Source organism: Battus philenor, unplaced genomic scaffold (assembly GCF_028537555.1).
Source record: "Battus philenor isolate CCGP_79_NKW_IND1 unplaced genomic scaffold, ilBatPhil1.0.hap1 SCAF_27, whole genome shotgun sequence".
NCBI lineage: Eukaryota > Metazoa > Arthropoda > Insecta > Lepidoptera > Papilionidae > Battus > Battus philenor.
The window spans coordinates 9,900,605-9,918,982 of record NW_027181690.1 but is presented as its reverse complement, the minus strand read 5'-3'; the positions used below and the strand labels follow the sequence as shown (position 1 = coordinate 9,918,982).

At 34.2% G+C, this 18,378-nt stretch overlaps 2 protein-coding genes across 2 annotated transcripts; both read left to right on the top strand.

The window, feature by feature from the left end:
- The first annotated feature begins 1,852 nt into the window (after window positions 1-1,852).
- On the top strand, window positions 1,853-11,804 carry LOC137925487 (uncharacterized). Its single transcript, XM_068768934.1, has 5 exons — window positions 1,853-2,256; window positions 3,674-3,762; window positions 8,651-8,714; window positions 9,822-9,968; window positions 10,611-11,804. The coding sequence occupies exons 1-5, from the start codon at window positions 2,101-2,103 to the stop codon at window positions 11,259-11,261; spliced, it is 1,107 nt and encodes a 368-aa protein (XP_068625035.1). The 5' UTR covers window positions 1,853-2,100; the 3' UTR covers window positions 11,262-11,804.
- Window positions 11,805-12,164: 360 nt separating this feature from the next.
- LOC137925411 (cytochrome c oxidase subunit 4 isoform 1, mitochondrial-like) lies at window positions 12,165-17,136 on the top strand. Its single transcript, XM_068768842.1, has 6 exons — window positions 12,165-12,267; window positions 13,194-13,281; window positions 13,919-14,032; window positions 14,858-15,050; window positions 15,393-15,529; window positions 17,016-17,136. The coding sequence occupies exons 2-5, from the start codon at window positions 13,198-13,200 to the stop codon at window positions 15,524-15,526; spliced, it is 525 nt and encodes a 174-aa protein (XP_068624943.1). The 5' UTR covers window positions 12,165-12,267; window positions 13,194-13,197; the 3' UTR covers window positions 15,527-15,529; window positions 17,016-17,136.
- Window positions 17,137-18,378: the final 1,242 nt, after the last annotated feature.

Below are 18,378 nucleotides of genomic sequence, written 5' to 3'. Positions count from 1 at the left end.
GAATTGTGGAGTAGATCGGATTTATATGATAAAGTGTTAAATGATATTTATAATTTCGATCAAGTATTTAAGGAAGTAATGCACGAGGGATATAACAAAGATACAAAATCAACAGACACTGAAATAAATTTTAATCAAAATAATACAATCTTTATTAACTCTAATGAATCTATAGAATTAGAAAATAAACATGGCGGTAAATCTAAGATTGATACGTTAAATTCAAATATATATAGAGATTCCAATCGAAACGCCATTAATTTTACAAGAAGAAAACTTAAGAAGAGAACAGAGAGTAATTTGAAAGTATGGAGTAAGTAAATTTGTTACAAATGTAAACACGAATTTTATGGATTATGTATTTACATATATGCTTGCACTACATCGTAACGGACAAGAATGTGCCTTTAAAACGAATCAGAATGATAAATAATTATATGAATGAAGCTCATTGCACTATTTTTAAATTATTTGTCATACGCGTTCGACTGAATTATAACTACACATAGCGGCATTTTTTATTTATTTAATTTAAAACCGCATAAGTCTTGTAGACGAATTATTTGTTCTGATTTTCATTTTCGATATATAAATAATAAGGATAGAGATAATCATACTAATTTCAAATTTACGTGTTTATTTTAATATTTCAAAATACCTCCGTCTTTAACCAGTTTGTGTTAGTGATGACTTATGAATCTGAGACGTGGTCGTTAAGATGGGCCTTATTACTTGCCTCTAGGTCACCCAGAAAGCAGATGAATGGCTATGCTCAGAGAATCGCTGTGACAACGAATCTGAATTGATAAAATCCGTAGAAGAACCAAGATTACCAACACTGCTCGAAGAAATGTTTGGAAAAACGGAGCACATTGTTCCTATAATCGACAGCGTTCAGGCATGTGTAGTACTAGAAAGGTCGACATCATATTAAAGGACGCATAAAGTCGCTGGATCTTTGTTTGAGGCCAATGTCTTGCTTCTATCAACAGACATGATGATGATGACGACGACGATGATGACGATGACGACGACGATGATGACGACGACGATGATGATGACGACGACGACGTTGATGGCGATGATGATGATGATGATGACGATGATGATGGTGATTCCGTATTCTTAGAAGCATAGTTAAATTAATATAGTCAAGTTTAAAGTTTAACTTAATAATCTGTACATCACTCTACATATTCTGATTATTAGTAATAACATTACTGACTTAATTACAAGGCTTAAAAATAAGTTTTATAATTTCAGAGCCTAACAATAGAACATTAGAAGACGGTAGAAGACTTTATCAGGGTACCAAGGCGTCAGCCCGGGAGCATCCGTTCATAGCGAGCGTGCATGTGGACAATCTTTTCATGTGTGGGGGATCACTCATCGCCAGGTACTTCGTGATCACGGCTGCAACTTGTATACGATCGTACGTAATATTTTTTTACGATTTTACAAAGAAGACAGCAGAGAAACAACCAAATTCTTTATTACTATTCTAGACATATCTATCATAGGTTTAAATATTTAACTAAATGTATACAAGATTCAAATGTTAACAATATCTAATTTGCGGACGGCAGAGTGGATGTGGTAATGTCCTGTTTCGTTCTTGTGCCCCCACTACTCTTTCTATACATCGCCATGTAGCTCGGGGTTTGGCGGAGTGAGAGCATTTATTTATTGACTCATTAGTGACAATTTTATGATGTCTGTCCATCTCGTTTCAACTTTGTTTTATTTATCTCTGGAATCATAATGCTTGGGGTCTTGAAATTTGGTAGGTCTATTCCCTTCGCCCTTAACTACAACGTAGAGCATTCTCTAGATGTTTCGACGATATAATCAAGGTCATGGGAACTCGCTAGATGCGGGCAGCGCAAGATCGGCCATTGTGATGATCTTTTGAAGAAGCCTGTGTCTTTTAGTGAGCGCCTATGGTCCGATATAATTTTCCTAACTTTCTATGTTACAAGGGACGCCGACACGAACGAACAATCTCAAGTTATATTCGTTAGAGTAAGCAGTGATTACGCGACGCATGGAGGCGAATTGTTCAAGGTCAGTGCAGTGTTTGTCCATCCGGAGTACGACGCCATGACGCTTGGAAATAATTTGGCCATCTTGAAACTGGAGCGCAAGTCGCAGCTGAGAAGTAAGAACAAGATAAGGCGGATCAAGTTTGATAGAGTGCCGAGACAAATACCTATTAATGTAGATCACGTCACTGTGCTCGGTTGGGGAGCTAAATATGTAAGTGTTTGATTCTTATTGGGAATTTATGTGCAAGTCATTTAATCTTCTGTGGTAGTTTCTTCCTTAAGTCTTTTTAAATCTTCTCTGATAGCACGGTGTATTCGTAGCATGTTACATTTGCTGCATCTATAAGAATATTAATAAATAGCAATGTACATTAGGTTAGCAATAGTTCAGTTTACAGTCGTTTGTCGTCTTTATTTTCCAACTATCAGAGAACAGCTAATACCTACATATATCTCCACGCTCGTGTTCACCAGGGAAAATTAGACACATAGACATTGCAGCCTGTTTGCAAGGTTTCGTGGGTGAAACCCAAATAATACCTTTCTTTTAAAAACCCGTCCGTCTTTGTTGTGAGTCCTTTCCTAATCATCTGTTTGTAACCCTAGTAACTTCAAATTAAAGGATGCCACTATTATCATTATCTCAGCCGTAGATTGTCCACTGCTGAATATAGACATTCCTCGAAGATTTCCAATATGACCGTAAATAACAATATATAAGTAAATGTTCATCATAACGATGGGCCTAACAAAAAGGTTCAAGATCACCCAGAGAGCAATGAAGAGAGCTATGCTGGGAGGTTTGCTGCGAGATAGAATAAGAAATAAAGAGATCCGTAAAAGAACCCAACATCACCGACGTAGCTCGAAGAATTGCTCGTCTGAAATGGAAATGGGAGAGGTACATCGCTCGTGCGACCGATAGCAGTTGGGGTTGAACGGTTTTCGAGTGGCGATCAGGAGCCTATAGGCGCAGCGAGAATAGGCCCCCTCTAGGTGGACCGACAACATAGTTAAGGTGGTGGGAAGTCCTTGGATGCGGGCAGCGGAAGACCGGTCATCGTGGCGATCTTTGCAGAGGCCTATGTATAGCAGTGGGCGTCCATCGGCTAAAAGAAAGAAAGAAGAAATGTCCATCACACGTAACACATCATATATATATAAAACAAAGACGGGTTTGTTACAACATTTATAACTCGAGATCTGCTGAACCAATTTTCATGGTTATTGATTCGTTGGATTTGTCTCCGCCCGAATAGAATACATCTTAAAAACAATGAAAACTCGATATGTATAATGAATACTTAATCATTTCAATAAATGCTCATGTCATCATTACATGTCAAACATTTATTGTCCAATCCTGTCAAATACTGTAACAACTATTCATGTGTGCGTTCAGAAATTTATTTTGTGTAAAATGTCTCGAAAGTTTAGGTACTATTATATTTGTTTGTTTTAGACATCAATTTGTGTAAATTATTTATTAATATTTTTTTTATTTCCGAAAAACGAATATTTTGACATTTTATACAGAGGTAAAATAAATAGATAAATTGTACTTTATAACTTTATATAAGATTAAGATAATAATTAGGATATTTTGATAATCCGTTCCTCTTTTGCAGCCGAATGATGAATTCTATGAAACGAGACGCTTGTCCTCTTCGCGTTTGAACATGTATCACATAAAGGACTGTCAGAGTTTATACAATGAGTAAGAGAATTTTGTATTTGGATACCTCAACAAAATTGAAAAGTATAAGGGTACAGTGTGCCGTTATTAGGGAAAATAATTTCCTTATAATTATTAAAAAGGTAGTAGTAGATGGCGACAAAAAAGGCACACAAAGAAAAATATATATGTGTTTAATTATCTAAGGGTAGTGGGCAGAAGGCCTGGTCTAATTTTGCACCGCAGTTAGGTACTCCCCTGATGGTGGTGGTAGCCAGCCGCACGATCTCCCAGGACTAGTCAGGCGGCAGCAAGTCGAGAGCAGGGAGCGCCGGTAGGTAGCAGGATGTGATGGTTCCGGTGAAAGTTGATATGAATTTCAACGGTGTAAAACTTGCAGTGTAAAACTTGCAGTCTAAAACTTGCAATGTAAAACTTGCAGTCTAAAACTTGTAGTATAAACTTTGCAGTATAAAGGTAGCAGTATCAAAGTCGCAGCGTAAAACTCGCACCTGTGAATAAATGTCACAGTTATGATATACATATATAAGTATATGTACAATTTGCTCCGCTGACAGTAAACCCTGAGATGGCTTGCGATGAAGGAAGGAAAGAAGCCGAAAGCAGTTGATGTGATTGTTTCCTGTCAGAACGGAGTTACAAAATGTAAAGCATGTAAAACAAGAATAGGAGAGATAAACAAATAAACAAATTGAAAAATAATAATGAATACATAATGATGGAACTATGGACACAGACAAAATGTTGAGCTCTAACTTATAGATAAATGCTACTTAATAATGATGTCTTCAAAATATTTGTTCAACACTTTGTGTCGGTTCCGGTGCACGGTGATATAATTCCAACGGTGTAACATTTGCAGTGTAAACTTGCAGTCCAAGACTCGCAGCATAAAAGTCGCAGTCTAAAACTTGCAGTATAAAACTCGAAGCATTAAACTCGCACCTGTGAATTAATGTCACAGTTATGGTATACATATATAAGTATATGTACATTTTGCTCCGCTTACAGTAAACCCGGAGATGGCTTGCGATGAAGTAAGGGCAGAAACCGAAAGCAGTTGATGTGATTGTTTACTGTCAGAACGGAGTTACAAAATGTAAAGCATGTAAAACAATGATAGGAGAGATAAATAAATAAACAATTGGAAAGTAATAATGAATACATAATGATGGAACTATGGACACAGACAAAATGTTGAGCTCTAACTTATAGATAAACGCTACTTAATAATGATGTCTTTATAATATTTGTTCAACACTTACCCCTTGGGGTGCGAGACGATGTAAAGGTTGTGGCGTGAGCTAAATGATGCCCGGAGAATGAATAGGACCAAGACGTAAATTTATAACGTAAATTCTAATTGGCCCCGGCGCGTATGAAGACACATAGCTGGTGAACGCAACCGACGCAAAGAGTGTGCGTCGGTGCGTGAGACGACACCTAGCTAGTGAACGCGACCGAGGCCTGGATCCTTCTCCTGGCAAATGTGAACTGCTGTCGCTGGTGCGCGGGCGCATAGGAATTTTTGTTATAAAAACAAAGATCCGTTAAACCAATAGCACGCTCCCACGACCCCACGCCACTTGAGATATACCGTTACCCGCTAAGGGTTGAACAATTTTTTGCTGTATTGCGATTTATGAGACGTTTCTCGTGATTATATTTTTTGGTTAAAATTTTAACTAAGATTTATGGGACGTTAACTTGCAACGTTACATTACCCCGCGCGTCACCGAAGGATTTTATTTCATCTAAAGGAAATAAAATCCAACCTTATTGATAACAATTTCATTTTTATCCTTTTAAACTCATTCTTTCATACTTCTCGCAAACAAACTAGCAATAGTAATCATTATAAGGATTACTAACGCGACCAAACAATTATGAAGGTTATAGATTCATTCTACCTAATAACCCAAACGAAATATTACGCGGTTAATGGTAATGCTTTAGTTTATGTTGTGTCGCATTATGTTTGGTATTTATTCAAACCTATTTTTTTTAAATCCTTTATGTGCCATGTTCCAACATTTTTACCGGCCATGTTTTCTAATACATACACTAAGAGAGAATTATTTTTAATTATATATTTTACATAAAGAATCAAGAATAACGTATGTCTTAACAAGCACGTCTTCTACGCTATCGGAATCGTCCGAAATTTCATTGCTAACTGTATAAAACATCCTCAGAAGGAAAAAGAGGACCCAGTGTAGCGATTTGTTTACGTAAGTTTTTAACAATAGCGCCATGTTTAATCTACTTTTATAAATTGGTAAAGAGAGAAATAAAAAAAAATTAAATGCACCACAACAAGGAAGGTGTTGAACAAGTATTCTACTCAATCTACTCCGTTCTGTTACAAATTCACTAACGAACGTTATGGTTGCTAGTATAAGAATTAAAAAAAATAACACAAAAAAATATGAAAATGATGCGTATAACTGCAACTAATGTGTACGGTCCTATGAAAAAATAGCAGAAGCAAAAAAAGTTACAACATAAGAACAAAATGTATGTTAAACTAAACAAAAACTTTTTTAAGTGAAGGATGTACACTTCAGTTGCTGGCAGTAGAAAAGGCAAAAATAACGTTTTACAAAATTAATTAAATAAAAAAAACAATCACATAACTACACTACAATGCAAAATCAGACCTTTTAATACCACGTTAAGGGCGCCAGTGTGCCGTTATAAGAGAAAAATATATATTTATTTAATATATATTTAATTAAGGGTAGTTGGCAACAAAAGGCAAAAAAGAATAATATATGTATATTTAATTATTTAACTAAGGGTAGTGGGCAGAAGGCCTGGTCTAATTTTACACCGCAGCTCGGTACTCCCCTGATGGTGGTGGTAGCCAGCCGCACGATCTCCCAGGACTAGTCAGGCGGCAGCAAGTCGAGAGCAGGGAGCGCCGGTAGGTAGCAGGATGTGATGGTTCCGGTGAAAGTTGATATGAATTTCAACGGTGTAAAACTTGCAGTGTAAAACTTGCAGTCTAAAACTTGCAATGTAAAACTTGCAGTCTAAAACTTGTAGTATAAACTTTGCAGTATAAAGGTAGCAGTATCAAAGTCGCAGCGTAAAACTCGCACCTGTGAATAAATGTCACAGTTATGATATACATATATAAGTATATGTACAATTTGCTCCGCTGACAGTAAACCCTGAGATGGCTTGCGATGAAGGAAGGAAAGAAGCCGAAAGCAGTTGATGTGATTGTTTCCTGTCAGAACGGAGTTACAAAATGTAAAGCATGTAAAACAAGAATAGGAGAGATAAACAAATAAACAAATTGAAAAATAATAATGAATACATAATGATGGAACTATGGACACAGACAAAATGTTGAGCTCTAACTTATAGATAAATGCTACTTAATAATGATGTCTTCAAAATATTTGTTCAACACTTTGTGTCGGTTCCGGTGCACGGTGATATAATTCCAACGGTGTAACATTTGCAGTGTAAACTTGCAGTCCAAGACTCGCAGCATAAAAGTCGCAGTCTAAAACTTGCAGTATAAAACTCGAAGCATTAAACTCGCACCTGTGAATTAATGTCACAGTTATGGTATACATATATAAGTATATGTACATTTTGCTCCGCTTACAGTAAACCCGGAGATGGCTTGCGATGAAGTAAGGGCAGAAACCGAAAGCAGTTGATGTGATTGTTTACTGTCAGAACGGAGTTACAAAATGTAAAGCATGTAAAACAATGATAGGAGAGATAAATAAATAAACAATTGGAAAGTAATAATGAATACATAATGATGGAACTATGGACACAGACAAAATGTTGAGCTCTAACTTATAGATAAACGCTACTTAATAATGATGTCTTTATAATATTTGTTCAACACTTACCCCTTGGGGTGCGAGACGATGTAAAGGTTGTGGCGTGAGCTAAATGATGCCCGGAGAATGAATAGGACCAAGACGTAAATTTATAACGTAAATTCTAATTGGCCCCGGCGCGTATGAAGACACATAGCTGGTGAACGCAACCGACGCAAAGAGTGTGCGTCGGTGCGTGAGACGACACCTAGCTAGTGAACGCGACCGAGGCCTGGATCCTTCTCCTGGCAAATGTGAACTGCTGTCGCTGGTGCGCGGGCGCATAGGAATTTTTGTTATAAAAACAAAGATCCGTTAAACCAATAGCACGCTCCCACGACCCCACGCCACTTGAGATATACCGTTACCCGCTAAGGGTTGAACAATTTTTTGCTGTATTGCGATTTATGAGACGTTTCTCGTGATTATATTTTTTGGTTAAAATTTTAACTAAGATTTATGGGACGTTAACTTGCAACGTTACAACAGAACGAAGAGAAAAGAATAGAAATAGAATAGAAGCATTGCGGGAGTTTCTTCCGCCACTTCTTCTAGCGCTAACGCTCTCCGAAGTGGTCTTAATAATAGCCAGGTAATAGCAACTGACTAAGGCCGAAACCTTTTCGGGTGCCTTTGAGTCGGAATGCTAAAAGGTGAGCCTTCGAGCTTCACTATTTTAAAAGAGGTTTGAGGCAATGCGCCCTTATTACCCTACCCACTCGCACCCATGGAATCTGCAAATGTGACTTGACAGCAGTGCAAGCTAGTTCCAAAAAAAGTAGCGGATGGGTAAGTTGAAGTTGGCAGTAGGTGTTACGGAGTGGTGGTGGTGTTTGGAGGCAAGCACAGCGTAGAGTCCGCCCACATGATGAACAGAAGCTTATTAAAGTCATCAGAAGACATTGAACCGGTTTCTACTTGTCCAATTGGAAATCTACGGAGATGGCCTATGCCTGGCAGTGTACGTTCTATGGCTAAAATAATGATAAGGGTGAAGAATAAAGAAGTATATTTTTATTAAATTTACAGCTATATAATTGATACATTGATGCATATTTCAGTAAATATGTAACGTCGAAGCATTTTTGCGCCGGTTTCATTTCAAAAGGCGGCGGCGCATGCAATGTAAGTTTAACTTCAATAAAACGAATGTGTGGGTTTTTTTCTAGGCCCGGTAGGTCTTCAAGATCATGACAACACGAAGTCCAAAGTAGAAGTGTATATGTTGATTGTTTCTGATTATGTTAATGCTGTTAACCTTAAGGCTTTTACAGCTTCATCGGTACTATGTTCACCGAGTGAAAGGGTTCGTGAACTAGATTTAAACTAGAAACTAAAAGCTGGGGACGCGCCTGCCGGTTGCACGGGGACGCTCGCACGTTGTTAAGGCTCTTCGCGGTAGAGCTTTGACGGGGTGTAGGTTGATCAAATTTAGCCCATATTTGTACCTATTCTTAAAACTGTGAAAACAATATTCTACCGATAAAATTTGTAACCCAATCACAAGGCGAGAAATATTGTAGATCTCTTTCGTCCGACAAACATAGAGCGCTCCGGCGTGATTCCCCTGTTCGTTTTCTCTTATATTTTATCAAACTCTGTGCATATAGAGTGTTTGGTTTTAGGTGTAAAATCTGTAGAGGAAATAATATATTACATATTATATAAATTATATAATAATTGATTTTTTCTATTGTAAGGCTCTAATACCAGGAATTATTGGCGACAGGCCAATAACTCCTTGTATTGGAACCTGCTGGGACAGATAATAAATAAAAATTAATTTTATATTTTTTCCAACTTTTGGAAACGTTTTCTTTACAATATTATCATTACGTTGTTTATTATTTTTCAAACGATCGATTTCTAAAAAGGTTGTACCATACTTTAGATGACAGCAAATGAACAATACATTTACTCCTTTCAAGCTTTTACACATGTAACCAATCACTCTGTATAAATTAAGTTTGATTAGATACATAAAAGGAGAAAATTGTTAGTTTCCGTATTTTTTTTTCAAAAGAAAAAAAATATAACATGTTTCAGTGACCACGTTAATTGGAAATAGGTGTTAAAGCTTTACAGATTTTTGCTGTCCAATCACCTTGTATAGGGCCTATGTCCACCAGATGACCCACGGCTGAAATTATGATGATGTTGTCATCATCATTTCTGCCGTGGGACGTAACAATAGAATAATATATCTGTGCCGTCTGTGAAACTTGATTTAAGAGAGACCTAGGCGGTCCGGGCATTGAGGACGGCGTTCTACTAGGCGTCATCAGCTTTGGGGCACCCGTGTGTGGTACGCCTGATGCTCCAACAGTTTTCACCAAGCTCGGCTACTACGCTAACTGGATTGACACAATCATTGAACAGGTGATTAAAGCACTTAGACGTTAATGAATGAATGAAAATTTGAGATCATTCCTAACTAAATTTTTAGAGGGACCGGAAAGTAATGTCGCTTCCTTATGTTAAATTCACACGACAACATTTTTAACAAGTTTTTATTTCTAATCACCAATATACCTTAGTTATCAACAACCCTTTGCCATCTAGTATGCAATTTTTTATCGCTGGAGCCGCAAAAATCAATCCGTATTTTTGGAAAATTTGTCAATAGAAACGATATTACTTTCCGGTTCTTCTTATAAAAATTATTATCTCATCATAAATCTACACTTCACACGCCTAAATCGTCTGTATACAGATTAAACTACGATAGTATTATATACATAACATGCATGTTGTGCCGCCATATTGTGTGGATTTCAAAATGGCAACTCGTGAATTTGATATTCACTTTTAGCGCGACGTTAATCCACCAGTGACCATCTTTAACTAATGTTTAAAAATAGAAAGAATACTATTCAATTTCAAAGCGGATTGATAAACAAATTTCTCGGAAACGTTTTCGTTTACAATCTTATGAAAGGACTTTTATAAGACTATTTATTTTGTCACACTACATCATCTGATATTGTTTATATTCTAAATAAATATTCTGTATTTCCCCAGGGCGAATCCAATGCGAATGTTGACAACTCCGAAAAAATATATGATACTCAAACTACTAATTATGATTACTTTAGGGAAGATGAAACGGAACGTACTGTGGCAGCCCCTGCAGCCCTACGTATTGGCAAAGGCAAAAAAAATTCACAAGAAGATGTCATTCTTAATACTATGTCAAAAATGTTGCCCTCGCAAAACATGGAAATGCCGAAATTTCTGAACGATCTCTACAAAGGTCTTCCTAAAAAGTTAATTAATTTGTTTGCAAAAATTTCAGTCCAAGAAGTAACAATGAAAGCTAATAATAAAGAAACTCCTGTTGAAAAACCACATTCTTTAGAGGTTGCGGATCGTAGTTACGTGTTAACGACAACCATTTCTCCAAAAGTAACCGAAGGGGTCACCGAGTTGATGGAGACGCATGAGTTAAAATTATTTAATAATAAATACGATGATAATTCTCCAACGGAAAGTGTACACGAATTAATTAATGTGAAACTTGAAGATCAGAATATTGACGTTTCTGATAACTATGAAGAAAATTTAGACGACAAGGTCATCGAGTTCGGGATGAATATATTTGAAAAATCATCGGAAAATATAAACGTCCCAAATAAATCAAACTATATTTATGAAAGTAATGCAGATGCGTAGAAAGAACACGAACTATTAATATACTAATATAAAACAACTCCATCATTAGTAATATTGTGTTTTTCTACATAATAAAAAGGATTTTTAGACATTTTTTAAAAACGATTTCCCAATAATAGAAGAGCTAACAGTTATTGTGTAATGTTTCCTTTATAACAATATAAATCGACATGAGAAACATTTATTATTCGTAATTTATGTAAAATGATACCCTATATCTAAGATACACAGATTATATAGTACCCGTAATTCGATGACAAAGCTGGCAAAGGTGTAAAATCGGCTAAGTTCATAGAACCCGGACTTTATTGCTCTGTTAGGATTGGAGTAGTTATTGTCTTTAAAAAAGATTCATATTTCCGAACATTTCGTTAATCCAAGTGGCCTTTGTGTTAAACACCATAAAAAATTAATTACAGATATTAAACTTATATATGATTAGTTAAATATTTATATTCTTTCTTACTTGATGCATAACATTCAAAGAGAAAAAAAATTATTAATGTTTATAAATTAAACTTCTTTACTTATATTTTAATGTCATACCTCATGTAATAACATCGCTCAAGATTAAATACAAGTTGATTTTAATGTTTTTAAACTTAATTGTTATCCGTTTCTACTTTGTTTTATTAATATCAAATATTGACATTTACTCGTATTTGTCAAATATTGTTATTTATTACAAATTTGTTATAACTTTAATATACACCTTACATCATCTTTATTGTTTATGTATTCGTCAACACCTAATTTTCTGTCATTAATATTATAATAAAAACTTGTTATATTGAGACTTTTATTTTAATAGTGGTAATGATTTAAACATCTCAATAGATATTTTTGAATTCTTTTTTTTTACTTAAATTCTGAAGATCGCTGGCTGATCTTTAGAAATTGGAACGTAATAAGGTTTTCTATAGTTGACGTAAGGCGTCGCTGTTTTTCTCATATTTCGGGTGGTGTTGGTCAAAATTTCATCCGGACAGAAGTAGAATTTAATAAGGTAAAATATTTTTATTTTATGTTATTATTCTTATGGTTTATATTTTGAATTGTTATTAGAAAAATAATACTTAGTAAACTTAAAAGCAAGGATTATAAAATTACGTCTGTACTTTGTATTTGGTTGGTTGTTCTAATTTCAAATATTAATTTTAGCTGTTTATTTGGTTGCAGTTGTTTTGTGGATGGACATTTATTTAATTTAATTATATCAAGACATATCTTATAACTCTAGATAAATTCGACATTTATTTTGAGTATCCTAAGAATTTTTCTTGTTATGTAACTCCAATCAATACTTGTACTACTAACCTTACTTTATCGCGTATCAAACTACAAGTTACTGCATCGGTCTTATTCGATACATTCAGTATTAATTACTAGGTATTTATTTAGTAATGATATTGTAAATTATGTTATTTATTTATATTATATATTCGTGTAATTTCAAGTAATATATATATACGTACGTCTTTTGTTTTGTTATTATTTCGTACATCGTTAATTTTTACTATTAACACATTTTGCTGAGGTTTCTCATTTGGTTGGTACATAGAAGACATAAATGATTTTTTAAATGCCCTTAACCTTTTAAAAACAAAGTAATGTCTTCCTTTATTTATACATTCCATGCACCATTATAGATTAGTAAACATTTTTTGGTACTTTCCCTTTATATAAAAAAAAAACTCCAGAACAACTGTATATAATGATATTACCATTTGATTTTTATAAATTACCTAAAATTTTGCTAATTATTTAATAAATGTGTATGTAATAAATTCATACCTTTTATGTATGATCCTTATATTTTAATAAAAAGAGCACCACATAGAGAGTTTGTATAATTTAAAATGATTTACTAAAATTGTAAAGGGCTTCAGTCTACATCATAAAATTAAAACATGTAAATGTCGGGTGTTTCAGAACCATGGCCAATTTACTTTTGCGCCGCGCGTTGATCGATGCGATCCGTGTTCCTGTTGGTACCAGGGCATCCAGTGAGCTGGCCAAGGTAATTTAAAAGAAATGTTAAAAGTAATTCATGGAACATAAGTTTGGCATTTGACATGGCATATCTGGCAGTTTAGACCAATTGCAAATATTGGCATAGTTCTTTTTACTAGAGTTGTCTTTATTGCACAGTGCTCCTATGGCTTATTATGTATATGTAGTACGCTTCTCTTGTCTTATCTCTGGAAGTTAGTTTCTGCTACCAAGTGGAATTGTGCTGATTTTGCATCAGGTGTAGAGTATATATGAATTGTGCTTGAATAAAGATTAAAATTTCTAATCAATTGCCAGCTACTGTATTATAGTAGCTATTATGACTTAGCCATAAGTGAGGCTCTCATGGTAACTGCATAGGCCTTAATTTGCCTCAGAGCCCATTCTTGTAAATGTCTATTTATGTATCTCATATTTTGACAAATGTTTTGCCACAATATTTTACTTTATTGATTCAGTTTCTATAAGCAGTTGTCTACTATTAAAAAGATTAAAGTTTTGGGTAAATTATATTATAATTTAAAAATCACACTATATATCACATACCAAATAAACCCTACAGATTTAGTCAGTGAACAGTGCATATAATAGTATATTATGCAACTTTCAGATGTTAAAATATCTATCATATTATGTTGTAACAGATCGGCAACCGCGAATGGGTGGGTTATGGGTTCAATGGCCAACCCAACTACATGGACAGGCCCGATTTTCCCTTGCCCGCCGTCAGGTTCCGCCCTGATACACCTGATGTCAAGGTATGTTATATAATCAAACCAATTTCATTATCATAATCATCATTTTAGCTGCAGAGCATTCACTGTTAGACACATTCAGGCCTTCCCATAGAATTAAAATAAGACCAGTAAGAAGCCGCCTGTATACAGCATCATCCGACAACCTTATAAAAGTCAGCTGTTTTCTTTGTCAGTGGGTATTCTACACTATTTTATAGTCCACATTTGTCATTCCAGAACATAGGGTGCCATATCATATGGGTGGTAGAAGCAAATTCTAAACATCTGCGGTAACATAAATGATTTAACTGTATGAATTATAAAGTAACTTTGATATCAAAAACGTAGTTATGTTTATGTAATAAATAAACTTTTTTTTTTACAACTTAATTCTTTACTGTGAGCATGGAGGTTACTGTTTATTTTATGTCTACAGTCATGCTAATGCATTTTGTACATTGCATAAATGTTTGTTAAATTTTTTTGTTTTATGGAATATATATAAATAAACAGAAAAAATCAGTCGGGATACATTGAGTTTAATTAATATACAGGTAGGAACACAATGTTGGAATAATTCATAATACATGAAAAAATTGTAATTTTTTTATTATATAGTTTTAAACAATTATAACTTATTAATTAGGTTGGTACATTACCAGGAAGTTGCTGAATGTGGGCAGTGCAAAATTGGACATCATGACTATCTTTGGGACAATTGAATGATTGAATTTTATTTTAGTATAAAGCCATATTAATATTTAGTCAAATGTGTAACTATAATAAAATTTGTAAGTGTAAGTAGTGTTTTTAAAATAAGATATAAAAATGTTTTCATATTCATAGGTCCTCCGTGAAAAGGAGAAGGGTGACTGGCGCAAACTGACTATGGAAGAGAAGAAGGCTTTATACCGTGCCTCCTTCTGTCAGACATTTGCTGAGTTCCAAGCCCCCACTGGCGAATGGAAGGCTGTAATTGGCTGGTCCCTAGCTCTTGCCTCTATTTCTCTCTGGATCTACATGGGCATGAAGCTCTTTGGTAAGGCTCTTAAAAATATTTTTTTTTAAATATATGCCTTAAACAACAGGTTAGGTTTTAGTTGAGAAATACTACAACAATTAGGTAAAGTCGGTGGATGGCAAGATAGACAAACCTCGATCCATCAGTTCTTAAATATCTCATGTGCGTCTTGTCAATTATGCCATTCTCCGTCTCACTACTTACATGGGGCGTGACTAGCACTTCTGTGCATCCAATATTAAAATGCACATTTGACCAATAAATCTGTGTGTTCAAATATATTTTTATAACATAATATTAAACATCTTTTGATCTAATACATGTAATATGTATAATATTAAAAATTTGTTTGTATTTCAGTATACAGCCCTCTGCCTGAATCACTTAGTGAGGAAGCCCAGAAGGCTCAACTGAGAAGGATGTTGGACCTCAAGGTCAATCCTATTGATGGACTTTCCTCCAAATGGGACTACGAGAACAACCGCTGGAAGTAAACTGTAAGTTTAATTTCTATCTTTATCAAAAACCTTAAATCCAGAAGTATTCATGTGAATTAACAGATTTTGAACACTATACTATTTTGTTTATATATTACATAAATATATAAACAAAATAGCAGAAGTAAAATTAGTGGTCTTATAAGAATCAGTGGCTTTTAACAGACAATTTTTAATGGATTGCAATATATATAATATAGTTAGATTTATGACATATAATAAAATATACTCATGTAATATTAATTAATAATGTACATGCAATATATTCAATAACAAAATATGTAATATTGCCTATGTTAAATATTCAAAAAGAATATGATTATGTAAATCAAAGACACTCTCAAGGTCACCGGAAGTTACTAGGTCTGGACAATGCAAGACTGGCCAAGTGGTGATCTTCTGGGGAGGCCTATGCTGTCTATTGGGTGATGTAATAATGATGATGTAATTACAGTTTTAGTACGTAAAACTTGGCCATTTGTATAAATCCCAGAATATGAATGGGAGAGTGAGATAGGTAACTTTACTTGCTTGTGTGAGAGAGACAGTTATCTATATCTGCTAATGCCCAAGTAATATTTTCTTTCATTAATTTATCTATTAGTAACTCATTTAAGCCATCACCATATTGTTGATCAGAAAATATCTTTGGATGTATAATATAATTGCCTTGTGTGATAAGGTGGTGCTCATTGTACTTTTTCTTTAGTATTATGACACTATGTATATATTTTTTAGCATGTACAATAAAGAATATTAAATTGAATTTAATAAGATATATATCGAATCATATCTCTGATTATTATTTTTGAGTACATATCAAAAAATTTTAAAATCAAAGTCACCAATATCTCCCCATGTAGCTTAGGGCTGCAGTTAATCAGATGCAATGGAGGATGTTTTTTTATGGCCTCCGCTATTGGAGGCCTCTCATACCCCTAATTAGTTGGGATCAGGGTCTTTGTTTACAAATATGTTTTTCAGATTTTTCATCTTTATTCTTCACTCACTGTCAAACTTCTCAATTTTTTTTATTCTTACCTTATTTCTATTACAATATCTTTCATTTTGTTCTTTCATTCCTTCTTGCTTTCATCGTCTCATTGCCTTCTTTCCATCACTCTTAGGTGGCTAGGTACATTTTTTTTTTATTATTATTTACATATTCTATTTTTTTATCACAGTTATCTTTGGGTTGTGTTTTCTTAATACATTACTACACTTTTCTTATTCTATTTTTCCTATTATCAATTGACTAGAATGGAGGATGTTGGAGGCACATCAAAATGAGATTTTTTGATGTAAAATTAATTACTAGAAATAAATTTCTTTAGTTTAAAAAAAAAGAGGCTACATTATTATTACTATTAATAACAAAACGCAATTCCTCTTAAACTAGATTTACAAAATTTCTAGGTTATTTTATTAAGTTTAAATTTATATCATTACCATTAATAATTAATAAATGAGCTTTATTTTGTTTAAGGTGCAGCGCATTGGTGCTTTTTCTGGTTTAGCTGCGTTAAAGCGGACTAGAGTAGACAACTGTATTATAAGCGAAATAACTCTGTAAGATAAAGCAATTAAAAATGTGATTCCAATCAATACTATTGCTGTTTTATTTTTATTAATTATGCTAGTGCCATTCTTTTATTTTTAAAGGTACATTAGGATGTGTTTCTTTTATATAAGAAACATATGTTGAGATAGAGAAATTCCAAGTACAGGACATGATCATGAGCAAGTTTAAGGTAGATCTTGCATCCTTTACCTTTTTTGGTCATCTTTACCAACCAGACGTGTACCTACACAAATTTGAATTATTCTACTATGCTGATTTTGAAGACCAGTGGAAAAATGAACTGATATTCACTCTTTCCAGGACTAAATCTTTCAGCACTTCATGGAGGCTTTGCTGTTAATTTGATGACGAATGATGATGAAAAAAAGATGAACAGTGGTAGCCAAATTGTAGAAGATGGACTAGTAATGGAGTTAGATTCCCAGGGTAGTCTTATTAAATTCACTACCTGTGCATTTATTATATGGAATTGCCAATGCTCTCAAACAAGTTTTCATAGGATCTACAATCCACCTGTCAAGCGTGGCAAGTATACCTCCCAAAGAAATCTTTGAGAGACTTACATCTTGGAGGAGGCTTCTATGGGCTGATACTACAATTTATTTATTGACTTTTATACATTGTATAATTGCGGACTTAATGTTATATATGTATTATCTACGAGTTATGATAGTGCAGAGATAATAAATGTGTAAATCTTTCAAAATTATTACAAAATACACAAGCTTATGTAAGCCTTATAGCATATGTTAAATAAATTATATATAATAAAATTTCCATGTCACAATGTTAGTTACCGTACTCCTCCGAAACGGCTTGACCGATTTTTACCGAATTTTATATGCGTATTTAGTAGGTCTGAGAATCGGCTACTATCTATTTTCTATACCCCTAAGTGTTAAGGGTTGTTCACCCTTAATTTTTTTTTATTTTTTGACGAAATTTTTTGTTTTTATTTTTTTATTACCCTTATTTTTTATTTGTAAATCATAAACATTATTTTTTATGCAAAACAACGTTTGCGGGATCAGCTAGTTAATTAATAAAAACAGTTAAACAAGATATTTTATTGGCTAAGTCGTAGTATTAATTCACTTTAGTTGCATTTAAGTTGCCAGAATAAAAATTGCAGTAATTCTTTAATGGGAATACGCCTATAGTTCGTTCGCGTTAAGAATGCATTGATGCGTTAATGTCCGCTGGCGTCCCGTTCCACTCATTGGATACGACCTTCGCCTTGTACTGGTCACTTTCCTAAATTAAGAAT